Raw genomic sequence first — 26,690 nt, 5'->3', positions numbered from 1 at the left:
ACTACCTGAATATTTCAATACTTGTTTGCTAAACAAATCACATAACACAAAATGCTAAATAATTCTATTAATATTTGACTAGGACATCTAAATAAATTAATGAAAATTCAAATTGTCTAGTAAGGTATGTTTAACCTTATTTATTAATACTATGTAAAGATGATCATGGTGAATACAACTTAAGCATTTACAGAATACTATTTATGTCCAATATTGACATATTAAATCAAAGCATCCCAGAGAACTCAGCATCAGGTTATAAAGAAGCTTTATTTAGCTCGGTGTAGTGGCACATGCCTGTAATTCCAGCGACTCAGAAGGCTGAGGCATGAGGATTGCAAGTTCAAAGCCAGCCTCAGAGATTTAGCAAGGCTCTGATCAACTTATCAAGACCTTATATCAAAAGTTAAAAAAAAAAAAAGGTGGAAGGGAGCTGGGGATGTGTCTTGGCAGTTAACTGCCCCTGGATTCAATCCTTAGTATCAAAAAAGAAAACAAAAACAGCTTTATTTATCACTCTATTAACAAATGCTTTAGTAATTAAGTAGAATATTAAGGCCATAGATCAAGTTTCATATAAAAGGGCTATTACTGTTCACTTAGTGAGAAAATTCATTTTCATGCTATGTCTTAGGAGGCTGAAGGTATCTTATAGACACAAAATAGGTAAATAAAAAAACTGCTTTTTTCCCTCGTCAGGTTTCATTTTTTTACTGGAACGAGATTTGGGGATGGAGTACTGAATTTGGTTGGAGTTAACATATTTACACTTTATCAAAATTAAAAAATTCTTGAAGAACAAAATGAGGCATATAATTTTACTCTATAGCACAAATCTTTGCTAAACTAAAAATAATGCTTTAAACAAAAATTTTGAGATACATCAATGACCAATAAGTTTCAAACAAAATGTAGTTATCAAAATATTTAACTGTCCTTTATCAAGCTTCAACAAATACATTCAGTTTTCACTGTCTGAGCAAATCAATTTTAGTTTCTTCATAGTCCTCCATCTGTCTTTTAACATGACACTTGTTCGGTTGTTGAATTTATAATGTGATAGTATTTTAGACCAGTTTCCCTCTCCATACTTCCTCACACCAGATCTCAAATTCTTGTCTTCTTCCCAAAGCCATGCCTGTTTTTTCCTAGGTCGCTGTTTTTTAGGAGTTTTGGGTTGTTTGTTTGAAACATATACTCTCTTGCTTTCAGTGACTCTTCTGTTCTCTTCTTTTTCCTTTCCACTTTGAAGAGTTCCTACTCTCTCCTCTTTCTCATTAAAGTCTTGCTGCCAGCTTCCATGTTTCAATTTGGATATGAAGAGATTCTTGTGAGACCTCAATAAGGATATTGTACCCTCTGAGGATTCAGTTACCGCAGACTGTTTGTCACTAACACTTTTTACTTTATCCAAATTGACTTCAGTTTCCATTTCAATATCATTACCATTAAGTTTATCTTGAGAAGTTATTTTTCTCGATTTTTCACTTTCTACTACTTTTGCTGCTGCCTTCATTAGAAAAGTTGATGATTTTTCATTAAGCACATAATTCACATAACTCTTAATTTTCTTCATCATGTGGTTGTAGCTGAACTGTTGAAAAATAGAATGGAATGTATTTTTCTGAGAGATTATCATAAGCAATTTCCTTTCTAAAGGCGTGTGAGAATTTGCGTCAAATATTCTTTCAAAGACTTCTTTTGCTTCCTTAAAACTGCCATTTTCCATACAAACAGCTATAGCCTGAATTTTAATTAAATTCTCTATTTCTTCATGAAGTTTGTCATGTTCTTTTTCAATTGAAGCCCAAATCATCAGGGCTGATTCCAAGGGTGTAATTCGCTCATCATTTTCAAACTGTGCGTCAAGGGATTTTCCCGCTGCAATTCTTGTCAAAAACTGACATATGTATACAGTTTTCAATTGATAAGTTGTAAGACTGGATAATCCATGAATTATGGCTTCGGCGCTGTCGCGGGTCCGGTGGAAGTCCTCCGAGCGGCCGTCGCGGAAGGCCCGGCAAAGAGAAAGGCAGAGGAAATCGAGCATCCAGCCAGCAGCCACTGCTTCGGCCTCCGCCACCAGGTCCGCGTCTTCCCCCTCTTCTTCCTCCTCCTCCTCCGCCTCCCCCCCATCTTCCTCAGGGGCCCCCAACTGCATCTGACAGTCGGTCAGTTCCTGGTACTCAAACTGTTCTAGGTCTTCTCTGGCCCTCTCCATCCCCTCTCGATGGGAGGACTCTTCATCTTCCCCGTCTGCACGGCCCCGCGGGCTCGGAGCCGCTCTCTATATTATTTTCCAGAGTGCTTGAACTAATTTTCAGTTTCACTAGCAATGTATGAATATAACTTTTTTTCTCTCATCCTCTCCAGCATTTATTGTTACTTGTATTCTCGATAAGTATCATTTTGACTGGACCAAGAACGGTATCTCAATGTAGTTTTAATTTGTATTTTTCTAATTGCTAGATATTGAGCATTTTAAAAATATATTTGTTGACCCATTGTGTTTCTTGTTCTGTGAACTACCAGTTTCAGATCTTTTGCACATTTATTGACATCCTATGCCCACTAGAAGAGAATATTACCTATATTGGGTTATGTGTGTGTGTGTGTGTGTGTGTGTGTGTGTGTGTGTGTGTGAAGTTTTTTGATTTTTTTTTTCATAGGGTCAAGTACTGAGGATTCAACTCAGGGGCATTCAACTACTGATCCACATCCCCAGCCGTATGTTTTGCATTGTATTTTATTTTATTTTATTATTTTTATTGTAGATGGACACAATGTATTTATTTACTTGATTATTATTTATTTATTTACTTGATTATTATTTATTTTTTTATTTTTATGTAGGGCTGAGGATCAAACGCAGGATCTCACACCTGCAAGGCAAGTTCTCTAACACTGAGTCCCAGCCCCAGCTCTGTTTTGCATTTTTTTCGATACAGAGTTGCTTAGTGCCTCAACATTGCTGAAGCTGGCTTTGAACTGTTGATCCTTCTGTTTCAGCCTCCTGAGCTGGTTTTTTTGACTTCTTTATATATCCAAAAGACTAATGTTCTGAGTTGCAGGTGGTAAAGATTTTCTCCCATTTTGTAGGCTCTCTGTGCATGTTCTTGATAATTTTCATTGCTGTGAGAAAGCTTTTTACTTTGTTACCTTCCCATTTATTGATTCTTGATGTTATTTGTTGCAATTTAGAAGTCTTGCTGAGGAAGTCAGTTCCTAGGCCAATATGATTTTAGAGTTGGGCCTATATTTTCTTCTAGTGGGTACCGGATGTCAGGACTAATGCCTAGGTCCTTGATGTACTTTGAGTTGAGTTTTGTGCATGGATAGGAATAGGGGTTCAATTTGAATATACCACATACATATTTCCAGTTTTCTCATTACCTTTTGTTTAAGAGGCTGTCTTTTCTTTCAATATATGTTGTTGGTGCTTTTGTCTTGAGGTAACAGTATTTATGTGATTTTTGTCTCTGTGATATCTTCTCTGTTCCATTGGACTTTTTGCCTTTTTTTGGTGCCAATACCATGCCATTTTGGTAGCACTATAGTATAATTTGAGATTAGATATTGTGATGCCTGCTGCCTCCTTCATTTTTTCACTAAGTATTGTTTTGAATATTCTGGACTTCTTGTTTTTCCAAGTGAATTTTATGACTGCTTTTTCTATTTCTTTGTGAAATATCATTGACATTTTAATAGGAGTTGCATTAAAACTATAGCATTTTTGTAGTATGGCAATTTTGGTAACATTAATTCTGCCAATACATGAACATTAGAAATCTTCCATCTTCTAAGGTCTTCTTCAATTTTTCTCTTTAGTGTTTGGTAATTTTCATAATAGAGAGCTTTTATTTCTTAGATGGTTTCCCAATTATTTTATTTTTTAAAAATTTTTGAGCCAATTATGATTCATCAGCTGATGCATAATTTGTGTACAGGATCATAATTGATTCATGAGTGTTAATTCTATATCCTGCTACTATTCTGAGTGTGTTTATGTGTTCTACAAGTTTTGTGATGTAGTTTTTGGGTCTTCTACATACAGAATCTTGTTGTCAGCAAATAGGGATACTTTGAGCTCTTCTTTTCCTATTTATATCTCTTTAATTTCTTTTTCCAAACTGCACTGGTTAGAATTTCAATATTCATAAGTTGAATAGAATTGATGAAAGAGGGCATCCATGTATTGTTCTAGTTTCTAGAAAGAATGCTTCATTTTTTCCCATTTGGAATGATGTTAGTCTTGGGTTTTGGGGTATAAAGCTTTTAAAATGTTCAGTTATATTCCTATTATCCCTAATTTTTCTACCATTTTGAACATGAGTGGATGCTGTACTCTGTCAAATGCTCATTCTTCAAGTATTGAGATAATAATGTGATTTTTTAAGTCTACTAATGAATTATGTTTTGATTTCCATAGGTTGAACCAACCTGTGTCCCTGGGATATACCCCACTTGATCATGATTCACTATGTTTCTAATGTGTTTTCGTATGTAGTTTTTTTTTTTTTTTCCAGTATTTTATTAAGAGTTTATGCCTGTGTGTTCATTAGGGAAAGCTTTATTTCTTTAATATATTTTTGTCTGGTTTTGGTATCAGTGTGATTTTTCCTTTACAGAATGAGTTTGGAAGTATTCCACCCATTTCTATTTCATGGAATAATTTGAGGAGTATTGGTGTTATCTCTTCTTTAGAGATTTTGTAGGAATTGCCAGAGAATTTATCTAGTCCTGGACTTTTCTTTATTGGTATGTCCAAATACTGATCCATGAAAACTAAGCAGCTTCAAAAATGCTAGAAATCTTTGGGCTCAGTGGTTAACACCTATAATCCCAGAAGTTTGGGAGGCTAAGACAGGAGAATCATGAGTTCAAAGCCAGCCTCAGCAATGGCTAGGTGCTAAAAAACACAGTGAGGCCCTTTCTCTAAATAAAATACAAAGCAAGGATGGGATGTGGCTCAGCAGTGGGGTATCCCTGAGTTTAATCCCCAGTAAACAACAACAACAACAACAAAAACTAAACATGAGAAAAAGAATTATGAATATGTGTAAATGTTCATGAATTATTCAGGTCACAATTAAATGGGAAAGGAAAAAATATACTTGAAAAAATAGATCTCAGTGATTTTGTGGTGCCAAAGATTGAACCCATAGCATAATGAAATTGAGACACATTCTCTGTGAGTGGGCTACACTTAAAGCTGTTGTCCTTCATTTTTAGTACTTTTTTCATCAGTATAGGATATGAGGGCATATAGATTGCATGCTGAAGAAGTATGGGGTCTATAAATGCCTTACACTTATGAAGAGGATTGAGAAAATTGACATCATATTGTATAACACAGTACTAATTGGACCATCCTGCTCTGCTGGGACCAGATAAACTCTTCTTAATGTAATTTAACAATCTGAAGGAATCATAGTTTGGGCTTGGTTTGTGGCTCAGCAGTACAGTGTTCACCTAGCACATGCCAGATGCTGAATTCGAACATCAGCACCACATAAAAATAAATAAAATAAAGGTCCAACTACAACTAAAAAAATATATTTTTTTAAAAAAAGTCATAGTTTATAAATTGTCATCAAAATTTCTTTCACATCTACCTTGCCATGGGAAATAAGACTAGAATGCAAATAGAATGCATGAATTGAAATAATCCTCTTCTTTTGAGTGGTGAATATAAACTAAGTCTATACAATTTTAAGAGTGTAATTCTTTTAAAATTCATCACCATCATCATCATCATCAAATAGTCATTATCATCACCATCATTGTCATCATCATCATCATTTTTTTCATTGTTGGGGACTGAAACCAGAGCTCATTCATTCTATGCAATACATTACCCCTTAGCTCTTTCCTCTGCCCTACCAGTAGATTCTCTCAGAGTAAATGCCAGAAGATTCACATTTTTTTTTTCTGGTTGTTTGTTGTTGTATTCTTTGGTTCTCTTTTATAGTTTTAATGAAGTGGGGAGGAATTTCTTCTACTATCTGGAGAGAAAATGTTTGCTTCATTCTGAAAGCATGGGTGAGTTCATGGCCTATTTAAATATTTTATCATATCAGCTATTACTACATAACAACTTGCTGCTACCTCCCTAGAACTTCTTTTTACATTTCCACATGACAACGTGGTATGGATAAGAGTGTATAAACTCTGAAGGTTGTCATCTTTCAACACTTTTATCCCTAGAGGAGGTAAAGTTTTGTTTGTACCACACATAAGATAGAAAAAGTAGCTGGAAGTAAGACAGCATATTTGCTGTCTCCTACACTGGAATGTCTTTGTAAGCTTTCTCTCTCTGATCTATTTACTGCTTTCCTCTAATTTCTGTAGATTTATATATATATATATATATATATATATATATATATATATATATATATATATATATATATTTGTTGACCATCTGCATTTCTTCTGTGAAGTGCCTGTTGAATTTCTTTGCTCATTTATTAAATGGGTGGTGGTGGGTGATGGTGTTATTATTAGTTTCAAGTTTTTATTATTATTATTATTATTATTATTATTATTATTATTATTAATCAGTTCTTTGTCTACCCTGGAAGTTAATGCTTTTTTAGAGGTGCAAGTGGCAAAGTTATTTTTCCTATTTTGTTGGCTCCCTTTTCATGTCCTGTTTCTTTGTCTTTGCAGTGAAGAAGCTTCTTATTTTGATGCAGCACCATTTATTGATGATTGACTTTACCTTGTGCTGAGGGGCCCGCCCTTCCAGCATCTACTATTGGGAGGTTGAGGGCACAGAGAAACCCCTCCAAAGACAGTTGCAGAGAATTATTTCTGCTGTATTATGCAGCAAAATAACTTTTTAGTGGCTAAGTGCCAATTTACATATTACAGTCATGATAGGCCAGAAATGTTACACAACATATCATATTACGGGAGTCCTGACACCAAAAGTCTGGGAGCTGCCTTGTACCAACAGGGGAATAACTTCTTGTCAAAGGAGCAGAGAAATGGTGCTTGGCAGTGTTCTGACGACATTCTGTTCCAAAATATAGTGTTGTATGTTAGGACTTCCCTGATGCACAATGAGAAAGATAAGAAGCATTCCTCCATGTAGACCCACCAACAACTTCTTGTGCTTTAGATATGTTATTAAGAAGACAATTCCTGAGCTGATATGTTGGAGTCTTGGGCCTACTTTTTTTCCATCAGGTGCAGGGATTCTGGTCTAATACCTAAGTCATTGATCCACTTTGAGTTGAGTTTTGTGCATGGTGAGAGGATTAATGTTTAATTTAATTCTGCTACAAATAGATTTCCAATTTTCTCAGCACCATTTGTAGAAGAGGCTATATGTTCACGAGTATATGATATTTTTGCCTTTGTCTAGTATGGGGTAACTGTATTTATGTAGGTTTGTCTCTGACTTCTGTTTCATTGGTTGTCTTACCTGTTTTGTTGCCAATACCATACTGTTTTTGTCTTTATTCTGTAGTTGTTCTCCATTTAGAATTATGTTGGCCTGGGGTTGGTCATGTATGGCTTTTACAATGTTGAGGTATGATTTCTTCATTTCTGTTTTTTATAGTGTTTAAAACATGAATGGATGTGGTATTATGTCAAAATAGTTGCTGCATCAATTTTGATAATCACATGTTCTCATCTCTGTGTCTATTTGTGTGATGAATTTGAAGTCTGATATTGTGATGCCTCCTTCTTTATTTTTCTTGCTAGGTATTTTTTTGGGTATTCTGGGTCTCTTGTTTAAGTGAATTTCATGATTGCTTTATCTGTTTCTGTGAAGAATATCTTTGGGCTCTGGAAAGGAATTAAATTAAAATTTTATAGCACTATCGGTAGTATTGTCAATTTGACAATATTAATTCTGCCTGTCCAAGAACATGGGAAGTCTTTCCATCTCCTATGGTCTTCCTCAATTTACTTCTTGAGTGTTCTGTAATTTTCACTGTAGTAGTCCTTTACCTATTTTGGTAGTTTGTTTCTCAAGTATTTTTATGCTATTTTGAATAAGATAATTTTCCTAATTATTTTTAGCTCATTCTTTATGGGAGTATAGAAACAAAATTGATTTATGAATGTTACTTTTGTATCCTGAAATTTGATGAATTCATTTCTGTTCTAGAAGATTTCTAGTGAGGTTTTTTTTTTTTTTTTTTTTTTTTTTGAGGGGGGTCTTCTAAAGACAGGATCATGTCACCTTCAAACGGAGGTAGTTTTAGCCCTTTCTTTCTTATTCATATCTCTTTAATTGCATTCTTTTGCCAAATTGCTCTGGCTAGAGATTAAAGAGCCTGATTTGTACAGCTCTCTATTTGTATACAGTAGTGAATTTGGTCTTCTAGTGTTTTATTCTATTATGATCTGATAGACTGCAGGGTATTATCTCTACATTTTGTATTTGCTAAGAGTTGCTTTGTGTACTAATAGAAATAGTGAAAATGGGTATCCCTGTCTCATTCCAGTCTTTAGAAGAAATTCTGTAGTTGTTCTCCATTTAGAATTATGTTGGCCTGGGGTTGGTCATGTATAGCTTTTACAATGTTGAGGTATGATTCCTTCATTTCTGTTTTTTATAGTCTTTAAAGCATGAATGGATGTGGTATTATGTCAAAATATTTGCTGCATAAATTTTGGTAATCACGTGTTCTCATCTCTGTGTCTATTTGTGTGATGAATTACATTTATTGAATAAATGTTACATTCCTGGGATGAAACCCACTGGTCATGATGCACTATTTTTAAAATATATTTTTGTATGAGATTAAGTGGTATTTTATTGAGGATTTTTGCATCTATGTTCATCAAGGATATTAGTCTGAATTTTTTCTTTTTTTGATGTATTTTTGTCTGGATTCGGTATCAGTGTGAGATAGGTTTCATTTAAAATATTTAAAGAGTTCCCTCTTTATTTAATGTCATGAAATAATTTGAGGAGGATTGGTATTGGTTCTTCTTTAGAGGTTTGGTAGAAATTGGCTGAGCATCCATCTGGTCCTAGGCTTTTCTTTGTTGGTAGGGTCTTGATGACTTCTTTATTCTCATTATTTGTAATTGATCTGTTTAAATTTTCTATATACTTCTGGTTCAATTTGGGTAGCTCATGTCTCCAAAAATTTACAGATGTCTATGATTTTCTAGCTTGTTGGGGTATAGATTTTGTAAAACAGCTTGTATTTATGCTCTGTTTCAGTAGTGTCTGTGCTGATATTTCCATTTTCACCATAGGTTTTGGTACTTTGCATTTTTCTATCTTTGTTAGCTTGTCTAAAATTTATCAATTTTGTTTATTTAAAAAAATTTGATTCATTTATTTTTCAATTTTTACATCTTGATTTTATGAATTTCATTTTTGATTTTTATTATTTGCTTTATTTTGCTGATTTTAGTGTTTTTATCTAGGCCCTTAAGATGTAACATTAGATTATTTTAATAAATAATTTTCTATTCTTTTAATGTATGGGCTCAATGCTATAAACATTTCTCTTAGAACTGCCTTCATAGTGTCCCAAAGGTTTTTATATATTGCATCACTATTCTCATTTACATTTAATTTTTTATTTAAACTTTGATTTTTTTCAGCTATCTATTCATTATTTAGTAGTGAATTTAATCTCCTAGTGTTAGTATTTTTTTTATTTTCATCTTGTTGATTTCTAGTTTTATTTTATTATGATCTGAAGAGTTCAAGGTATTAGCTCTATGTTTGGCATTTGTAAAATGTTGCTTTATGTACTAAAATATGGTTTATTTTGGAAAATGTTCTATGTATTTCTGTTAAGTCTAAATTATTTATTGTAATTTTATTTTAATATTTAATTTTTTGTATGATCTTTCCAGTGATGAGATAGGCATGTTAAAGTTCCCAATATCTTTGTGTTGTGATTTGTTTGATTCTCAATATTGAGAAGGATCTCTTTGATTACATAGATGCTCCATAGTTTGAAGTATATATATTTAGCACTGTTATTTACTTCTGTTGTATTACTCTATTAAGCAGTATGAAAATGGATTTTTTATCTTTTCGGATGAACTTTTGCTCAAAGTCCATTATATCAGAAATTAAAATAGAAACACCTGCTTTTTATAAGATCCATGCGAATTATATGTGTATCCCATCCTTTCACAGTTAGTCTGTGTATATATTTGCCTAAGAGGTGAGTCTCTTGGAGACAGGCTATTATTGGGTTCTTTTTTTTTTTAAATTCAATCTGCCAGTACATGTCTTCTGATGAGCTGAGTTAATTAACATTCAGTGTTATTATTGAGAGATGATTTATGTTTTCTGTTTTTTTTATTTATTTCTAGTTATCAAGGTGAAATAGATTCTACTTTGATTAACTATTCTTTTAGTTGTAGTTTTACTTTCTGTTTGTTTTTATTTGCATATTTTATTTTTTTTCTTAATAAAACATTTTATTGAGTGTGTTTTATAATGCCAGCTTTCTAGTTGTGAATTTTTTAACATTTGTTTATTATGAATAATTTTATCTCATATTCGAATCTGACATAACTTAGTATTATATGTGATATCCACTTTCTTTCAGAGCTTGGTATATATTATTTCAAGACCTCCTAGCTTTTAGGGTCTGGGTTGAAAAACCAACTGAGATCTGGATCAGTTTGCCTCTGAATATGACCAATCATTTATTTCTATCAGGTTTTAAAATTCTATATTTATTCTGTATATTAGGCATTTTCATATTGTGGCTAGGCATGGGCTTGTTGTAATTCTATATATTGGGAGTTGTATATACCTCCTGTGTTTGATATTTCATTTCGTTCTTAAGATTTTGGAATTTTTCTGTTATTTCATTGAAAAGACTGTTCATTTTTTGCTTTGAAATTCAATACCTTCATCTACCCCAATAAATATTAAATTTGACCTTTTCTTATTATCCCATATTTTTTTGAATATTCTGTTCATGGTCTGGTAACATCTTTTCTCCATGATGAATTTTATTTTCAAGATTATGTACTACTTCTTTATTACCTGAACATTTGTCCTTCAAGTCATTTAGACTATTGGTGATGCTTTGCATTACATTTTTAATTTGGTTTATTGATTTCTGCATTTTGAGAATTTCTGATTGATTTTTATTTAGAACTTCTTTTTCTTATTGATATTTTACTTCTTGTGTCTTTTCTGTGATTTTACTTTTTACAGTATCTTTTATCTCATAGGTCAGTTGAAATCTAGTCTTTCAAAATTCCTTCTCTGATGTTTTATTCACTTTGGTTTTTGTAGAATATGCTGTTGAGTCATTCTGCTTTGTTTGGGATGCTTTGTTCCCTTACTTGTTGATATTGTTTGTGTTTCTAGTCATGTATCTAAATGGATCTGTAGAAACAGAACTTCTAGTCTGCATTTCTAGTGCTCCTGTAGATATCCTGTGGCACACATATTGGGGGGGAGCCAAATAATTGCAACCAGCTGTGCATAAAATATATAGAACTAAAGTGCATACTTAATTTTTATTTTCATACAAAGTTAATTGGCACAATAAACAGAACTGTATCAATTTATATCAGTAAAGACAGTAAGTAATCATGAATTATATCTTTCATAAAATAAAAGAATAAGTGTTTTCTATGGCTTCAGTTGTATTAATTGTTGCTTTAGCATTAGTGGTGGCGTCTGGAGTTTTATAAAACAAGAGTACTGGGAGAAATTAAAAATAGAATCACTATGATGAAAGAAGCAATGGGGATAGAACAAAATTAGCAGTTTCAAGATGTGAATAGGGCAGATGCAGAGGTGATATAGGATGTATTATTTATGAGGAAGAAGGAGAAAAAAAGTAAAATAAAGAGTAAAGAGAGAATAATGGAATTTGTTTGTAAAAGAAAGAGAGAAATAGAAACAAAAATATATAAAAGGTGTGAAACAGAATTCAAAGTGAATCCAAAAATATGCTAATTGAAAACGTTAACTCTCAACAAGAGTAAGGAAAAATAACTGTTTAAGAATGGTGCAAATGAGAAAGCATAAACAAATATGTACATGTACAAGTGTATGAATGTCCTTCATGTATCCATCAGTACACATAGAAAAACTAAAAAGAAAAAAAAATAGGATTGTTACTCAGAGTATGTGCTTGATGTCTGTTCCAAAGTGTCTTTCCATCTCTCAGTCTCCATTCTCCATGAGATTCTATGGGGAGCTGTGAGAGGTGTTGTCAGCTCCACCCCCAGGGTAGGTTATACAAGATGTTCTCAGGGGAGGCAGTGAGGTCCAATATTTGCCCCAGATGTTTCATTGCATGGGGAGTTACTGGGCATAAATAAATCAAAGCACACCTAGTACTATACACCCTTTTCTCCCAGGGCTACATTCATGGGACAGGGAAGACAGTCATTTACCAGTTCTGTTTTTCCAGGGTACTGTTCTTTCTGACCTCCTAAGGTCTGCCCCCAAGCACCAAGCTTCATTACTCCTGCTCATTGAGATTTTGAAGCCACTGCCACTGATTTGGGTTACTGGTGTGTAAAGGGAAGAGAGGAGGACAGGTTCTCTTTGGCCGATCTGACGTGCATTACCGCCAGAAAAGATACTGTCCATGCCAGAAATCGTCTTGATTTTCTAGGCTCAGTTTAGGTCTTGTGGCTGGTGTCTGACAGATTTATGTATCGGACTAAGCCTCAAAACATGGATCTAAGTTCCCAGTCTGAGTTGGTACCACTGCAGTGCAGATGTTTAAGTATGTCTCCAGCTTCAGCTCCCAGTACATAGTAGGCAGACCGGGGGTGACTTTCATGCCACAGTTTAATGAGTAGAGAAGCTTGAGTCTGCCCAGGGCAGGCTTGACACTCTGGTCCTAGATTCTGCATTCCAAGACTGTCTGCAGCAGTTTTTTTATTATTATTATTATATTTTTTAGTTTTAGGTGGACATAGTATATTTATTATTTTTACATGGTGCTGAGAATTGACAATGCCTCATGCATGCTAGAAAAACACTCTACCACTGAGCCACAACCCTAGCCCCTTGTCTGCAGCACTTTTCAGGCTTTCCTGTCCAGGTGTACTAATTTCCCCACTCACATCAAAACCTAAGCTCCAGTTCTGTTTCTCATCTTTGTCTAATGCACCCCAAATTCCCCAATTTTCAAGATTCTCTGTCTAATATTGAGTATCAGTGGCATACTTTTATCACGCACCTCACAGAGAAACAGTTTTCTCACTTTCTGAGTCCCATGTGGTAGAGCTGCAAGAAAAGCCACTTCCTGCTAATCCACCATCATGTCTCCCCTTGTTTGACACTTATACCTATGTGCTACTTTATGTGACAATGATACAATTTTCTTTCCTTTTTGCAGATTTTAGTAAGGATTATGCTCATGGGACTAATGATTTAATTTTAAGTATCAAACTTTTATAATCCCCATGTTTATTTCTTGCATTTGATAAGTACAAAGTGGGAGATGTTAATGCATTCATTCCTTACCTGTCAGAAATGCAATTAATATTAATTCTAAAAATTTCTTCAAGTATGGGCCTGGAGGAATATTTTACAACAAAACATCAGAGTCATAAATGTTTAATATTTTATATTTCTGTTTTTGATTAAAATTATATTTTACTGTTTTCTTTAATAGTGAAAGAAAGTTCTAAAGATGACTCATTTAGAACATATGAATTTATAGATTTTTAAATAAAAAAATGTCTATTAACTAAGTGGATAGTGAAGGTAAAAGGATTTTTTGAGTATTCTATTCTGAGACAGACACCACATTCAGTTAACACTTGTTTCCTAAAGTTGTCTTATAAGCACTTTGAAAGTACCTGTGTTATTATAACATGTTAATTACTCATAAAGCAACTGTTATTCCTAGAGTTTGACTATTTGTCCCACATTTGCCTAATTAGTAAGTTTCAAGCCTGTGTTTAGACTGTAGTCTTACCTGGCTGACAACACCATTGTGTTGTTCCACTGTCCAGGTTGATACTGAGATGTATCATCAGTTGTGTACCATCAATTTAGAAAGTCAAAGGCAGTTGTGTGTTAATTCTGAATTATATTTTACCTGAGAAGCTGGGTTATAGTCCAAGATTTTGTTCTGACATTTACAGTTCCTCTGGTAACCATTTTTTTTTTCTTAATACATCAAAACTTCTTAGGAAATCTCATAGAGCTATGGCCACATGGTTTTTAATAAACAAGATCAGGCAACTGCTGAAGAGAAATTATTTTTCTGGATGTGAAGATAACATTACTTAGACAATGTTTAATTAATTATATTAATCTTTTAGAAGACACTCTAATTTTTCTACTTCCTGGTTTTCCAGTTAGTTTCTCTTCAATTACTACCCTTATCCATTTTATGAAGACCTTTATACTTTTTTCGTTTTTCTATGAATATAATCTTTTATTTAATTTCTATTTTCTGTTTTCTTCTCTTTGTGTTTCTGTTTTATTTTGTCAATTGAATATTATATTTTTTCTTGATAAAATCAAAAGTTCAGAAATGTCATAATTTTAAGGAATTTTAGCAACTATCTAGTCTTTCAGCTTGTGTTTGACATGCTGACCAAATTATAGTTTTGAGAATGAACCTGAGTCTTACATATATATTAAAGGGACTTTTCTGAGTACAAACAATGATGACAATGAGATTTGAAATCTAGTTCCTTAATTCTGAGATTACTACATTTTCTGGTTATTGTTGTATGGTGAATTTTTTCATAATACATTGAGGATTGACTATAGGAACTCAACTAAAAAGGACAAGACTAGATTTTTTAAGTGAACACAGTGATAGAAGATCAAAATTTAACTAGTGAAGGAAAGGGCTTTTCTGAAGAGTAACATCACTGTGTTGGGTAGGAATAAGGGTTTTAAAAAAAGAGAACAAAATCTTGGGGTTTATGGTAAGTTGATGAGCACAAAACAGGAATTAAGGACACAGAATATTAAAAGCCCTCTATACAGTCTTATTAATACAAAATTTAGAGGAATTCCTAACAGCTTGTATTTTGCCTGTTTTCATCTATGTGATGCAAGAAAAGATTAGAGACTAGTGAAACAGGTTTTAGAATTTGTTAGAATATAGGGATCTGTTGCCCAATGCAGGTTTCCATTCACCTTTACTTTCTTTGCAACTTGCTGATGTTTTTATAATGTACATGCCTGCTGGGCAGGCAAAGTTATTACAAAGATTCATTTGAGTAGGTGGAAAGGTATTTAGACAGGCCAGTGATGGGGACTCCATTTAGTTTAACCTTGTGTCAAGAATCTGCATATTCAACGGATGTAGATTTCAAGTTTGGAGACTGCCACTGAGTTTTGCAGATGTGGGACTGGGAAATGGATTCCCAGAGCAATGAGGACATACACATAATAGTTAGGGAAACAGAGGTACAATTACCAAGACTCTGCTTTTTTGGCAGTCATTCCCCTTGAGTTTCTGAGTGCCCATAGAGGTTTTAAAGTGCTTTTTTGTTTATGAAGACCTGAATAAAATGGGACCTATACAGGAAAAATCAATTTCATAATTTATTTCAATGTTTCTGACAAACATAATTTAAATAACATACATATTCACTTTTTAACTTCCAAAATTTTCTAAAGTTCCAGAGAACTCTGTGAACTGTTTGTGGGTAGAGGGAATGAATAATGTATTATTATTGGTGATTTTAATGCTGAATAACAATATTGCTTAGTATTTGATTCCTGGATATTCACGAGAGGAAACTGTGCATCTTGTTTTTTTTTTGTCTTGTGTTATCAGAGGTTTGTTTCAGTTAAGGTGAAAAAAAAATGTCAGCCATTATGTGGGTTTTAAATTTAGCCTACAAGACAGGCAATTTGGAAGAATAAATTATTATGAAGTTCTGCTGATGTACTGGCTATTGCTCTGAATTGGAACTAAGAGTGTCTTCATTGAATATTTTATAGATTCACAACAGTAGAGGCAGAAAGAGGTGAATATGAGCCTTTTTTTAAAATGGAGGTCATATTTTAATTGTATCAATCAAGAAACATCATTTAATTGGTTATACCTTAATTTAAACAGAGTTTATTTTAAAAAGAAAACTACTCATCATTTTTGTTATATATTTTTGCTCTTAAGATCTACCAAAAAATCGCATCTAGTTGATTCCTGTTTTGCAATGGTTGAGGGCAGCTATGAAGCTTATATTAAGGTAAAGTGAACTTTTGTAAAAAACTCAAGTTCTCACTCTGAATTTTGTGTTTTAAGATGCTAATGCTGAAAATTTAGCTATATTTTTTCTTACATTTTTTATGAAAATTTGCTAAGAATCTATTTTAAAGAATTTTGTTGAATTGTTTTTTTAAATATTTTTTTGTATCAGTGTTCTCTTGGGGTCTTGGGGGCTGGAAGGAACAATTGGCTGGGAAATACATAGTGACAGGAAAATTGCATTAGAAACAGCTTTCTAACTGCAGTGGAAATATAATATTTATTCAAGGATTTTTTTGATCAGTTTACATTACTGTGGTTTTTATATCATTCTTACATAAATTATAATACTCATGCCTAAATTAATTTTTATAGAATTGTGGAATTTCCCTGGTGCCTTTACTTTTTAATGTAAAATATACATTGCACATAACTTTTTTTTCACTTGGACCCTTGGTGTTTTGGTATTATAACATTTGAGGAGACCTGCATTCTTTATTTCTTTCCCTGGCTCTGTATTTATACTAAAGTAATATTGGAAATTGTGGCAACCCAGAAATCTAGAATCTATATCTTAATACTTGTATTCAAAAGGGCTTGCATATCCATACTTTGAGTCTTTCCACTAAAAGTGACAGTAATTTAAAAAAACTATAAGCAAATAGTAGAAAGATTAGTATAACAGAAGGAAGTACTAGATCTTGAATTAGAACAAATTATATTCTATGCTTTTATAATTGTATCCTAGTATATAATTTCTATTTTGTTACATAACTGAAAAGAACCAATAAAAATTCTTTAAAAAATGTGAGGTAATGAAATTTTCTAAAAATTTATTCGTCATCGAATTGAAAAATAGATGGTATGTGCAAAGTAATAACCAGTTCTGGAAGCAGAAACTCTCAATAATTGTATGGCAATTCTGTAGTTTCAGAATTGTTGTTTTTTCATTATAGTTTCTTAAAATATCCAAAATCTATGTCACACTCTGAAATTTCAAATTTTAGATGTTTCTGTAGTTACTTACTTAATGTTTATTGTAAAACACTACTATTTTTATGAACTAGTCCAGGTTAAGAAATATATTTGCAAATATTCTGGAGCAGCTATTATTTTAAATATAAATGACATCTTTTGTTTTTGAAGTGACTTTAATTTTATTTCAGTTATTAATAGCCAAATATTATGTGAGTAAAATGGATGTAATTTTTATTTGGGGGATAAAAGTATAGAGCTATCATATTGTGTTCCACTTAGAATGCTATTATGGTATTATGCATAACTTAACTGAGCTCATTTGGCCCAGAAAAATGCACCATTTCTAAAAGCTGGTGTTATATATAGTGTTGAACATGAGTAAATGTGGATAAAATAAATGTCTACTTGCTGAAATGTCCTAAATAGTGTAATATGCAAGAGATAACTAGTAATTAAGTCTATTGAATTAAAAAATATGCTTTAATTTTGCCTTCTCTTTTAATATATGGAATCTGAAAGTTTTGATTAAGTTATCTCAAATTGGTGCTATAAAGGAAGAATAAACAAATTAGAGTAATGTCATAAATGTATTAGTAGGAACAAGAATATCCTCCAAGCCTGCTCCAAACGTGAGTTTAGATTTGGACTTCAGATGAAAATTTGGTAGTTTCTTCCTTCTTGCTTATCTTTTTAAAAATGACTTACTCCACTATTTTTTGTTACCTATGTCAAGCAAACCTGGTGAGGTGGTAGGCAGCACCACCTGGTTTATTCAGAAATATTGTATTGTTTTATATCTTATTATTTTGTTAATTTAATTATTTGAAGGTACTGGAATAAAGAGAGCATGCATCCCTTTCTAAAACAATTACTTATTCTAATACTTAATATTTCCCTGAAGAAAACATCTTCAAAAGTAGTCTAAATAAAGAGGGTTACGATTTTAATTCTACATCATTCAGCTTAAGAAAATAGTATAATGGATTTCAGCATTTTTGTAAAAATCAATTGGAGATAAGGGGAGTGACATTTTGGAGATCTCTCTGTCATGGCTCATAATTCTTACCCAAATAGAAGGTATAGCTTATAAGTGAGAGAATTGTTGTTTGAGTATACATCAGAATTCTTATTCTGTTGTACCCTTCAGTAGTGGAGAACATTAATTATTTTGTCAACTTTGGTTCTTATTATACCTTATTTTTTTTTCTTTCTAGAACATCCCAGAAGAAGGAGAAGAATTAATTAAAACTTCCAGACAATCCATGAAAGATGGTAAGCTATTTGAAGACTGCCTGAAATTGTGCTGCTTATTGACATTAAATTACAGAATTTTTATATACTGTTTATTTTGTTTTTATTTTCAGAAGAAAATGACTCTGGGAACCAAAAGAGTGGAAACTTACCTGAGAACAATAATCCTGCTAGTCACAAAAAGGAAGTAGTTGAACCCATACTTGTGGAGGCAATCAGAATCAAGAATGATTGTCCTTCCATTCCATCACCTGACTCAAAGGTAATTTTTTTTAACATATCATCTTCCATGATGATGAACATGCTAGAAAGAAATAAGGCTACAAGGTTATAGTAGAAAACAAAGATAGCAACAGTTGAGGTATATGTATAGAATTAACATTGACAGAATGTGGTGGAAATAAAAAGTTCTTCAGTGTGCCCTTATGGAAGGAAAGAAATGGAAAAGAAGCCAAAAGAACAGCTTTATGAATATGAAGCTGAGAAAAGGGAATGCATACAAAGAATTAATTTATGAAGGGAAAGTTAAGTGTCCAGATAAATAATAGAGTCAAGATGGCTGATACTTAAAATAAGAAATATTGAAATTAATAAGAGCAGCAACTCAATATTAGGCCAAACATAGAAATGTTGAGGGAAGTACATGCGGGACATATAGAAGAATGTGTCATATTTGTCTATTATTTACTCTTGACTTCCTTGAATGACTAGGAGGCAGCGTGTGGGATTACAATCACAATTATTTTGTGATTATAATGAATAGAAAAATAAGCAAATAAATGTGGCATATTTTAGATGCTTAAGAAATCAACATTTCTCAGCAAAACCTTTTCTGTCAGTGCTTTAGAAGCTTGCAGGAAAATCCACATGTATGGAAAAGCTGACAATTTTTTTTTTTAAATTGGATAGCTTTGATACTCTGCATGACTCATCTTCTTACTAAACTCACATTGTTCTTCAAGTTTATTTCTTCAAGATTAAAAGGTTTTCAGAAAGGAACCGTTTGAATTTTCCAGTTTCCATTCATTGTGCACTATAGAGATGGATGGAAGTTGAGCTCCAAATAAAACACCATTTGTTCTTGATACTTTAAACTTCACACACACAATCGGTTCTAAGTGTTCACTCTGATGTTTGTTTCTTGTAGAAGAAGCACTAAACAGTTACATGCAGGAGTAATTGATTTTTTTAATCTCCACTTTAGGAGCTATTTGAATAATTTCAATGTAATTAAAGTGCTGCAAGATTTTTTTTCAATAGATTCCTTGGATCCTCGACACTTTTTATCTTCCCCTAAACGCACTTTGAATTGCAAGTTTGATTTACCTGTGTTTAAAATTTTTCAGACCGGAATAGTTTGAATTTTCAGATTTCAAATCGTTTTCAAATATACAGGTGGATGAATATAGATCTACAACTGAAACACGGATTTTGCTAGCTGGTTGAAACTTGAAATTCACCCTCAGTTCTCAGTACACACTCTGTTTGTTTCTGTTTAAAGTATTCTTAGCACAAGCACACAGGAATAATTTTTACTAACTCGTTTTAGGAGGTAACAGAAAAATTCCATGTTCTGAAAAGATGTCACATTTGCTTTCATTAGATTTCTTTCATACTAGGTAGAATTCACACACTTTCTAAATCCACTTTGTACCTCAAGTTTGGGACTCTTAGGTTAAATTATTTGCACACAGAAACAGTTTGAATCGTTAGGTTTTACTTTGTTGTGCACTATAAAAATTGGTAGAAATGGAGCTACATATCAAATATGATTGTTGTAGAAGCCTGTAATTTCACACACATAATGAGGTCTCTGTGTTCACACTGTGGTTTGTTCCTGATCAATGTAGCTCTAAGCAGAGGCAGAAAGGAAAAGCTTTCTGTATCAGCATTTCAGGATCTAGCAGAAAAATTTCAATACACTGAAAAAACTGCAACATTTTTTCCATTGGATTTCCTTGATACTCAGCATGATTCACCCTTTAACTGTACCCACTTGGTACCACAAGTTTTTATCTGTTAGGCACAAAAGTTTGCACAGAGAAAGAGTTTGAATTTTCAGGTTTCACTCTGCACTATAGCGATGGATGGAAAGAGCGCTACAAATCAAACATGGTTTTTGATAGATTCTTGAAACTTCACAAATACAATCAGCTTTTATTCTTCACTCTTGGTTTTGTCCTGGTTAATATAGCTCTAAGCAGAGGCTTGCAAGAACAGCTTGGTCTATCAGGTTTTAGGAGCAAACAGAAAAATCCCGTGTACTGAAAGAGCAGAAAAAAAATTTCATTGGATTTCTTGATACTCTGGAGGATTCACATTTTCCCTAAATACACTTTGTTCTTTAAGTATGATCTCCTTCAAAGGTTTGCAGATAGCAGATGTTTAAATTTTCAGATTTCACTTTAATTTACACTATACTGGTGAATAAAAATAGAACTACAAATCAAAAAATGTCTGTGCTAGCTGCTTAATCTTGGCATCCCAAAACACTTCTCATTGCTCATTATTTGTTTTGCTCCTTGTGGAAGTACTTATAACCGGAAGCAAGCAGGCAAAGCTAATACTACCGAGCTTTGGGAGTTAGCAGAAGAATCACAATGTACTGAGATGTACAACAATAGTTTCATTGGATTTCTTTGATACTCACCAGAGATAAACTTTTCACTGAATATAATTTTTAACCTATATTTGGGACTCTTAGGTTCAAAGGTTCACACACAGTTTCAGTTTGAATTTTCAGGATTCACTTTGTTTATCACTATAGAGTTGGATGGATGTAGAGCTACAAATCAAACACTGTTGGTTCTAGATGCTTGAAATTGCACACACACAATCAGTTCTAAGTATTTACTGTGCAGGTTCTTTCCAGTCAAAGAAGCTTTAAGCAGAGGCAGGCAGGGACTGCTGTTTCTATCAGTGCTTTATGAGCTAACAGGAAAATTATGATGTACTGAAAGAGCTGCAACACATTTTTTATTTCATTTCTTTTATACTCAGCTGGATTCATGCTTTTCTTAAACACACTTTGTTCTGCAAGTTCTATTCTCCTAGGTTCAATGGTTTGCATACAGAAAAAATTTGAACTTTCAGGTTTCACTTCATTTTGCATGTGTTCTTGCACAAAAATAGAGATGCAAATCAAACACTGTTAGTCCTAGCTGCTTTAAACTTGTCATACACAATGAGTTCTCACTGCTCTCTGTGGGTTGTTCTTGATGGAAGCACTTCTAAGCAGAAGCACTAAGCAATCATTTTTACTAATTTGATTTAGGAGCTAGCAGGAGAGTCTCAATGTACTGTGGTGTAAAACAATAGTCTCATTTGACTTCTTTGATACTCGGCAGAGTTGACTCTTTCACTAAATATAATTTTTACTCCATGTTTGGGATTCTTAGGTGCAAAGGTTCGCACACAGTTTCAGTTTGAATTCTCAGGTTTCACTTTTTTTTCACTATAGACTTGGAAGGAAATAGAGGTATAAATCAAAAACAGTTTGTGCTAGATGCTTAAAATTTCACATACACAATCAATTCTAAGTGTTTACTCTGCAGTTTCTTTGTGGTCAAAGAAGGTCTAAGCAGAGGGAGGCAGGAACTGCTGTCTCAGACATTTCTTTAGGAGGTAGCAGAAAAATTCCAATGTACTGAAAATGCTGCAACACTTTTTGCTTTCATTTCTTTTATACTCAGCAGGTTTCATGCTTTTCTTAAACACACTTTGTTCTGCAAGTTCCATTATCCTAGGTTCATCTGTTTGCAGAGAGGAACATTTTGAACTTTCAGGTTTCACTTCGTTTTGAACTATATACTTATACAAAAACAGAGATGCAAATCAAACACTGTTTTTGGTAGCTGCTTTAAACATGTCATACACAATCAGTTCTCAGTGCTCTCTCTGTGGTTTGTTTCTGATGGAAGCACTTCTAAGCAGAAGCATGCAGGAATAATTTTTACTAACTTTGCTTTAGGAGCTAGCAGGAGAATCCCTATGTACTGAAAGAACTGCAAAATTTCATTTTATTGTATTTCTTTGATGCTCGGCATGGATCACCCATTCCCTTAACCCATTTTGTACCCTCATTTTGGGACTCTTAGGTTCAATGGTTTGCACACAGAATCATTTTGAATTTTCATTTTTCACTTTGTTTTGCATTATAGAGATGGATGAAAATAGAGCTTCAAGTCTGTACTCTTTGTTTTAGATTCTTGAAACTTCACACCCACCATCAATTCTCAGTTCTCACACTTTGGTTTGATTCTGGTAAATGTAGGTCTCAACAGGTGCATGGTGGAACTGCTTTTTCTATCAGTTCTTAAGGAGCTAGCAGGAAATTGCCTATATATTGAAAGAGCTGGAACAATTGTTTTATTGGATTTCTTTTATACTTTGAAGGATTCTTCCTTTCACTAAACACATTATTTTTTCTCCAATTTTGGTTCACCTAGAATCAAGGGTTCCCAACCAAGGACAGCTTGAATTTTCAAGTGTTACTTTGTTTTGCACTATACATATGGATGAAAATAGAACTGCAAATGAAATACCGATTGTGTTAGCTGCTTGAAATTTTATATACACAGTAAGTTATCTGTGGATTTTTTTCTTATTTAAGTACTTCAAAGCAGAAACACTCAGAGACAGCTTTTACTCACTTGCTTTCAGAGCTAGCAGGATAATCCCAATTTACTGAAAGAGCTGCAACAGTTGTATAATTGAATTTCTTTGATCTTTGGCAGGGTTCACCCTTTCACTAAATGCACTTTTTTTACCCAAAGTTTGGCAATTTTAGTTTAAACAGCTTACCGACAGGAAGAGTTTGAATGTTTAGCTTTCACTTTTTTGCACTATATAGATTGAGGGAAATAGAACTACAAATCAAATTGGTTTATGATAGATGATTGAAACTTTACACACACCATCACTACTGTGTTCATTTTGTGTTATTGTTTTTCTGATAAATGTAGCTCTAAGTAACAGCACACAGAAATAGCTTTTGCTATCATCTCTTAAGTTGCTAGCAGATAAATTCTCATGTACTGAGATAGCTGCAATTTTTCAAAAAGATTTCTTTGATATTTGTAAGGATTCATAATTTCACTAAGCACACTTTGTTTTCCAATTTTGTTTCTGTTAGTTTCAATGGTTCTCAGACAGGAACAGTTTGAATTTTAATATTTCACTTCATTTTGCTCTATACAGATGAATGAAACTAGAGGTACAAATCAAACATGGTTTGTTCTAGCTGCTGGAATCTTGACATACACAATGAGTTTTCAGTGTCACTCTGTGGTTTGTATTAGGTTGAAGTATTTCCAAGCAGAAGCATGCAGGGACAGCTTTTAATCACACACTCTCAGAGATAACAGGATTATCCCAAAGTATTTCAAAAGCTGAAACAATATTTTTTTTCTTGAATTTCTTAGATACTCAGGAGGATTTATCCATTTACTAAACACACTTTATTCTCCAAGTTTTGTTATCCTAGGTTCATGTGTTTTAAGACAGGAAAATATTGAATTTTCAGGTTTTACTTAATTTTGCACTGTGTAGGTGGATGAAAATAGAGCTGCAAATCAAACACTGTTTGTGCTCCCTGCTTAAAACCTGACATACACAATAAGTTATCAGTTCTCTCTCTATGGATTTTTCCTGTTTTGAAGTAGTAGTGAACAGAAGCATGCAGGAACAGCTTTTACTGACTCACATTTTGAGCCAGCAGGAGAATCCCAATGTACTAAAAGAGCTGCAGCAATTTTTTTTTTATTTCTTTGATACTCAGCAGGGTTCACACTTTCACTAAACCCACTCTATATCCCATGTTTCACACTTCTAAGTTCCATGGTTTTCACACAGGAACTGTTTCCATCTCACTCTATAGTGCAATACAAGTATTCACTCTTTGGTTTGTTCCTGGTCAAAGTAGCTCTAAGCAGAGGCACACAGGAACAGCTTTCCCTAATAGTGCTTAAACAGCTATCAGGAAAATTCTTATATACTGAAAGTGCTGCACTCTTTTTTTTCACTCTAGAGATTCTCTATCAGCCCTCAAGAAGCTCACAGAAAAATTCCCATGTACTGAAAGACCTGCAACAATTTTTTTTGTTTGATTTCTTTGATATTTGGCAGGATCAATCCTTTCACAAAACACAATATGTTCTCCATGTTGGTTTCTCCTAGGTTCAAGGGTTTGCAGACAGGAACACTTTGACTTTTCACATTTCACTTTATTTTGCAGTATACAGATGGATGAAAATAGAACTGGGTATCGAACACGGTTTTTGCTAGCTGCTTGAAACTTGACATAAAATCAGATCTCAGTGCTCTCTCTGTGGTTTGTTCCTGTTTGAAGTAATTCTAAGAAGAAGCATGCAGGGACATCTTTCACTAACTTGCTTTCAGAGCTAGCAGGAGGATGCCAATATACTGAAAGTGCTGCAACAATTTTTTCTATGGATTTATTTGATACAAGGGAAGATTCATCATTTGAAGAAACACACATGGTTCTCCATGTCTAGTTCTCCTAGGTTCAAGAGTTCACAGAATGGAACAGTTTGAATTTCCAGGTTTCAATTCATTTTGTTCTATACAGATAAATAAAAATAGAGCTCCAAATCAAACATGGTTTCTGCTAGATGTTGAAATTTCAAACACACAATCAGTTCTAAATATTCACTCTGTGGTTTGATCCTGGTCAAAGTAGTTTTAAGCAGAGACACCCAGGAACATCTTTCTCTATCACAACTTTAGGAGTCAGCAGGAAAATTTTCATGTACTTAAAGGGCTGAATATATATATTTGTTGGATTTCATTGATAGTCAGAAAAATTCGTCTTTTCACTAAATACACTTTGTTTTCCAAGCTCGGTTCTTCTTGGTTCAAGTGTACAGAAACAGAAATAGTTCAAACATGGTTTGTGGTAGATGCTTGAAACGTGACATACAAAATGAGTAATCAGTACTCACTCTGTGGTTTGTTCATGGTTGAAATAATTCTATGTAATAGCATGCAGGAACAGCTTTTACTAATTCACTTTAGATAATAGCAGGAGAATCCCAATGTACTGTGTAGAGTGTCAGACATGACTACAAGTGTGCTTGCAAATGAGACACCCTGCTGTCTTGGTTGAACTTGCCTGAAAATGGGAAGTTCCACCAACGTTTAGATGAAATGACTGTGAGAGTGCTTGCAAATGAGACGCCCTGGTGTCTTCAGTGGAGCTTGCCTGCAAACATGATGTTCTGCCAAGTGGTCTAGGAGGGCTCTGAGAAAATTTTTATCTGTTATTAACAAAGAGCAGAGCTCAGAATGCTCTGGTCCAAGAGTAGATTAAGCCATGAGAGGCAGGTTACTTCTGATTAGTAAGTTACTTCTGTATATTATGTTTAGCAAGCTTAAAGACTGAGTCATTGCTGTTGGAATGCTGCCTTCTTTGTTCACAACACTATAAAAAGACTGCTGTATTCAATGAAGAGGCTCCTTCTGCTTCTTCTTCATTGTTCATGCTGACCTGCATTTGAGTTATTTGTGGTACTTGGCATAGTCCACAGGATCCTGCACCAAAAGGGTAAGCACCCCGGGTAGAAAAAATGAAGGGGGGACTTTCAGAATTAACATAGCACTGAAAAGGTATTAGACCCAGGTTGAGAAAACAAAAGGGAGATTTTCAGAATTAACATGGGATACTTCCAGTCCTTAAAGGAAAAATATGTGGAGTTACTGCAAGGATTATTATATTCCACAGGTATAAAACATCTCATAAGAGACTCAAGAAGTTATTTTAAATGATAGAATGTCATTGTTACAGGTTCCAGTATAAAACCAAGGTCCAGTTAAATTGAGAGAAATGGAAACTGGTTCAGAAAGAATTCCATAAGCAGCATCAGGCTAGAAATGTTATTTCTTTAAGGATTTGAACACTGTGTAGTGCTATTACTCAAGCATTACAATTATTAGAGAGAAGTAATAAAAAGGGTTCTAATCATGAAAGCAAAGTTGATACATCAGAATCTGATACTAAAGTTAATAAAATGGAGCCCAAGGAAAATATCTGTGATACTGCAGATGATTTTTCTACATCAAACCTGGAAAATAAGGGGGATTCAGAAAGTTCAGATAGCAACTCTAGTATGAAACAAATAATGGAGGCCTTTGTGGAAAAAATGAAATTAAAAAATCAATGGTCCTCTCTTAAACCTACTGTTCTTTCTAAGGCTTCTCTCTTTCAAATGACAAAGTCTAAAGTTGATGTGGGTAGAGAACAATAGTGCTTTTCATTTCCTCTTACTATGATATATGATGATTATGATCTTACAGCTT

General features: G+C 33.6%; 1 protein-coding gene across 1 annotated transcript; it reads right to left on the bottom strand.

Annotated features, from left to right (window-relative positions):
- Positions 1 to 251: 251 nt before the first annotated feature.
- On the bottom strand, positions 252 to 2,236 carry LOC139701545 (telomeric repeat-binding factor 1-like). The gene has a single exon (XM_071600480.1). The coding sequence runs from the start codon at positions 2,219 to 2,221 to the stop codon at positions 962 to 964; it is 1,260 nt and encodes a 419-aa protein (XP_071456581.1). The 5' UTR covers positions 2,222 to 2,236; the 3' UTR covers positions 252 to 961.
- Positions 2,237 to 26,690: the final 24,454 nt, after the last annotated feature.

The sequence above is a fragment of the Marmota flaviventris genome, chromosome 13 (assembly GCF_047511675.1).
Source record: "Marmota flaviventris isolate mMarFla1 chromosome 13, mMarFla1.hap1, whole genome shotgun sequence".
Lineage (NCBI taxonomy): Eukaryota > Metazoa > Chordata > Mammalia > Rodentia > Sciuridae > Marmota > Marmota flaviventris.
This window is presented reverse-complemented; position numbering and strand designations above follow the sequence as displayed.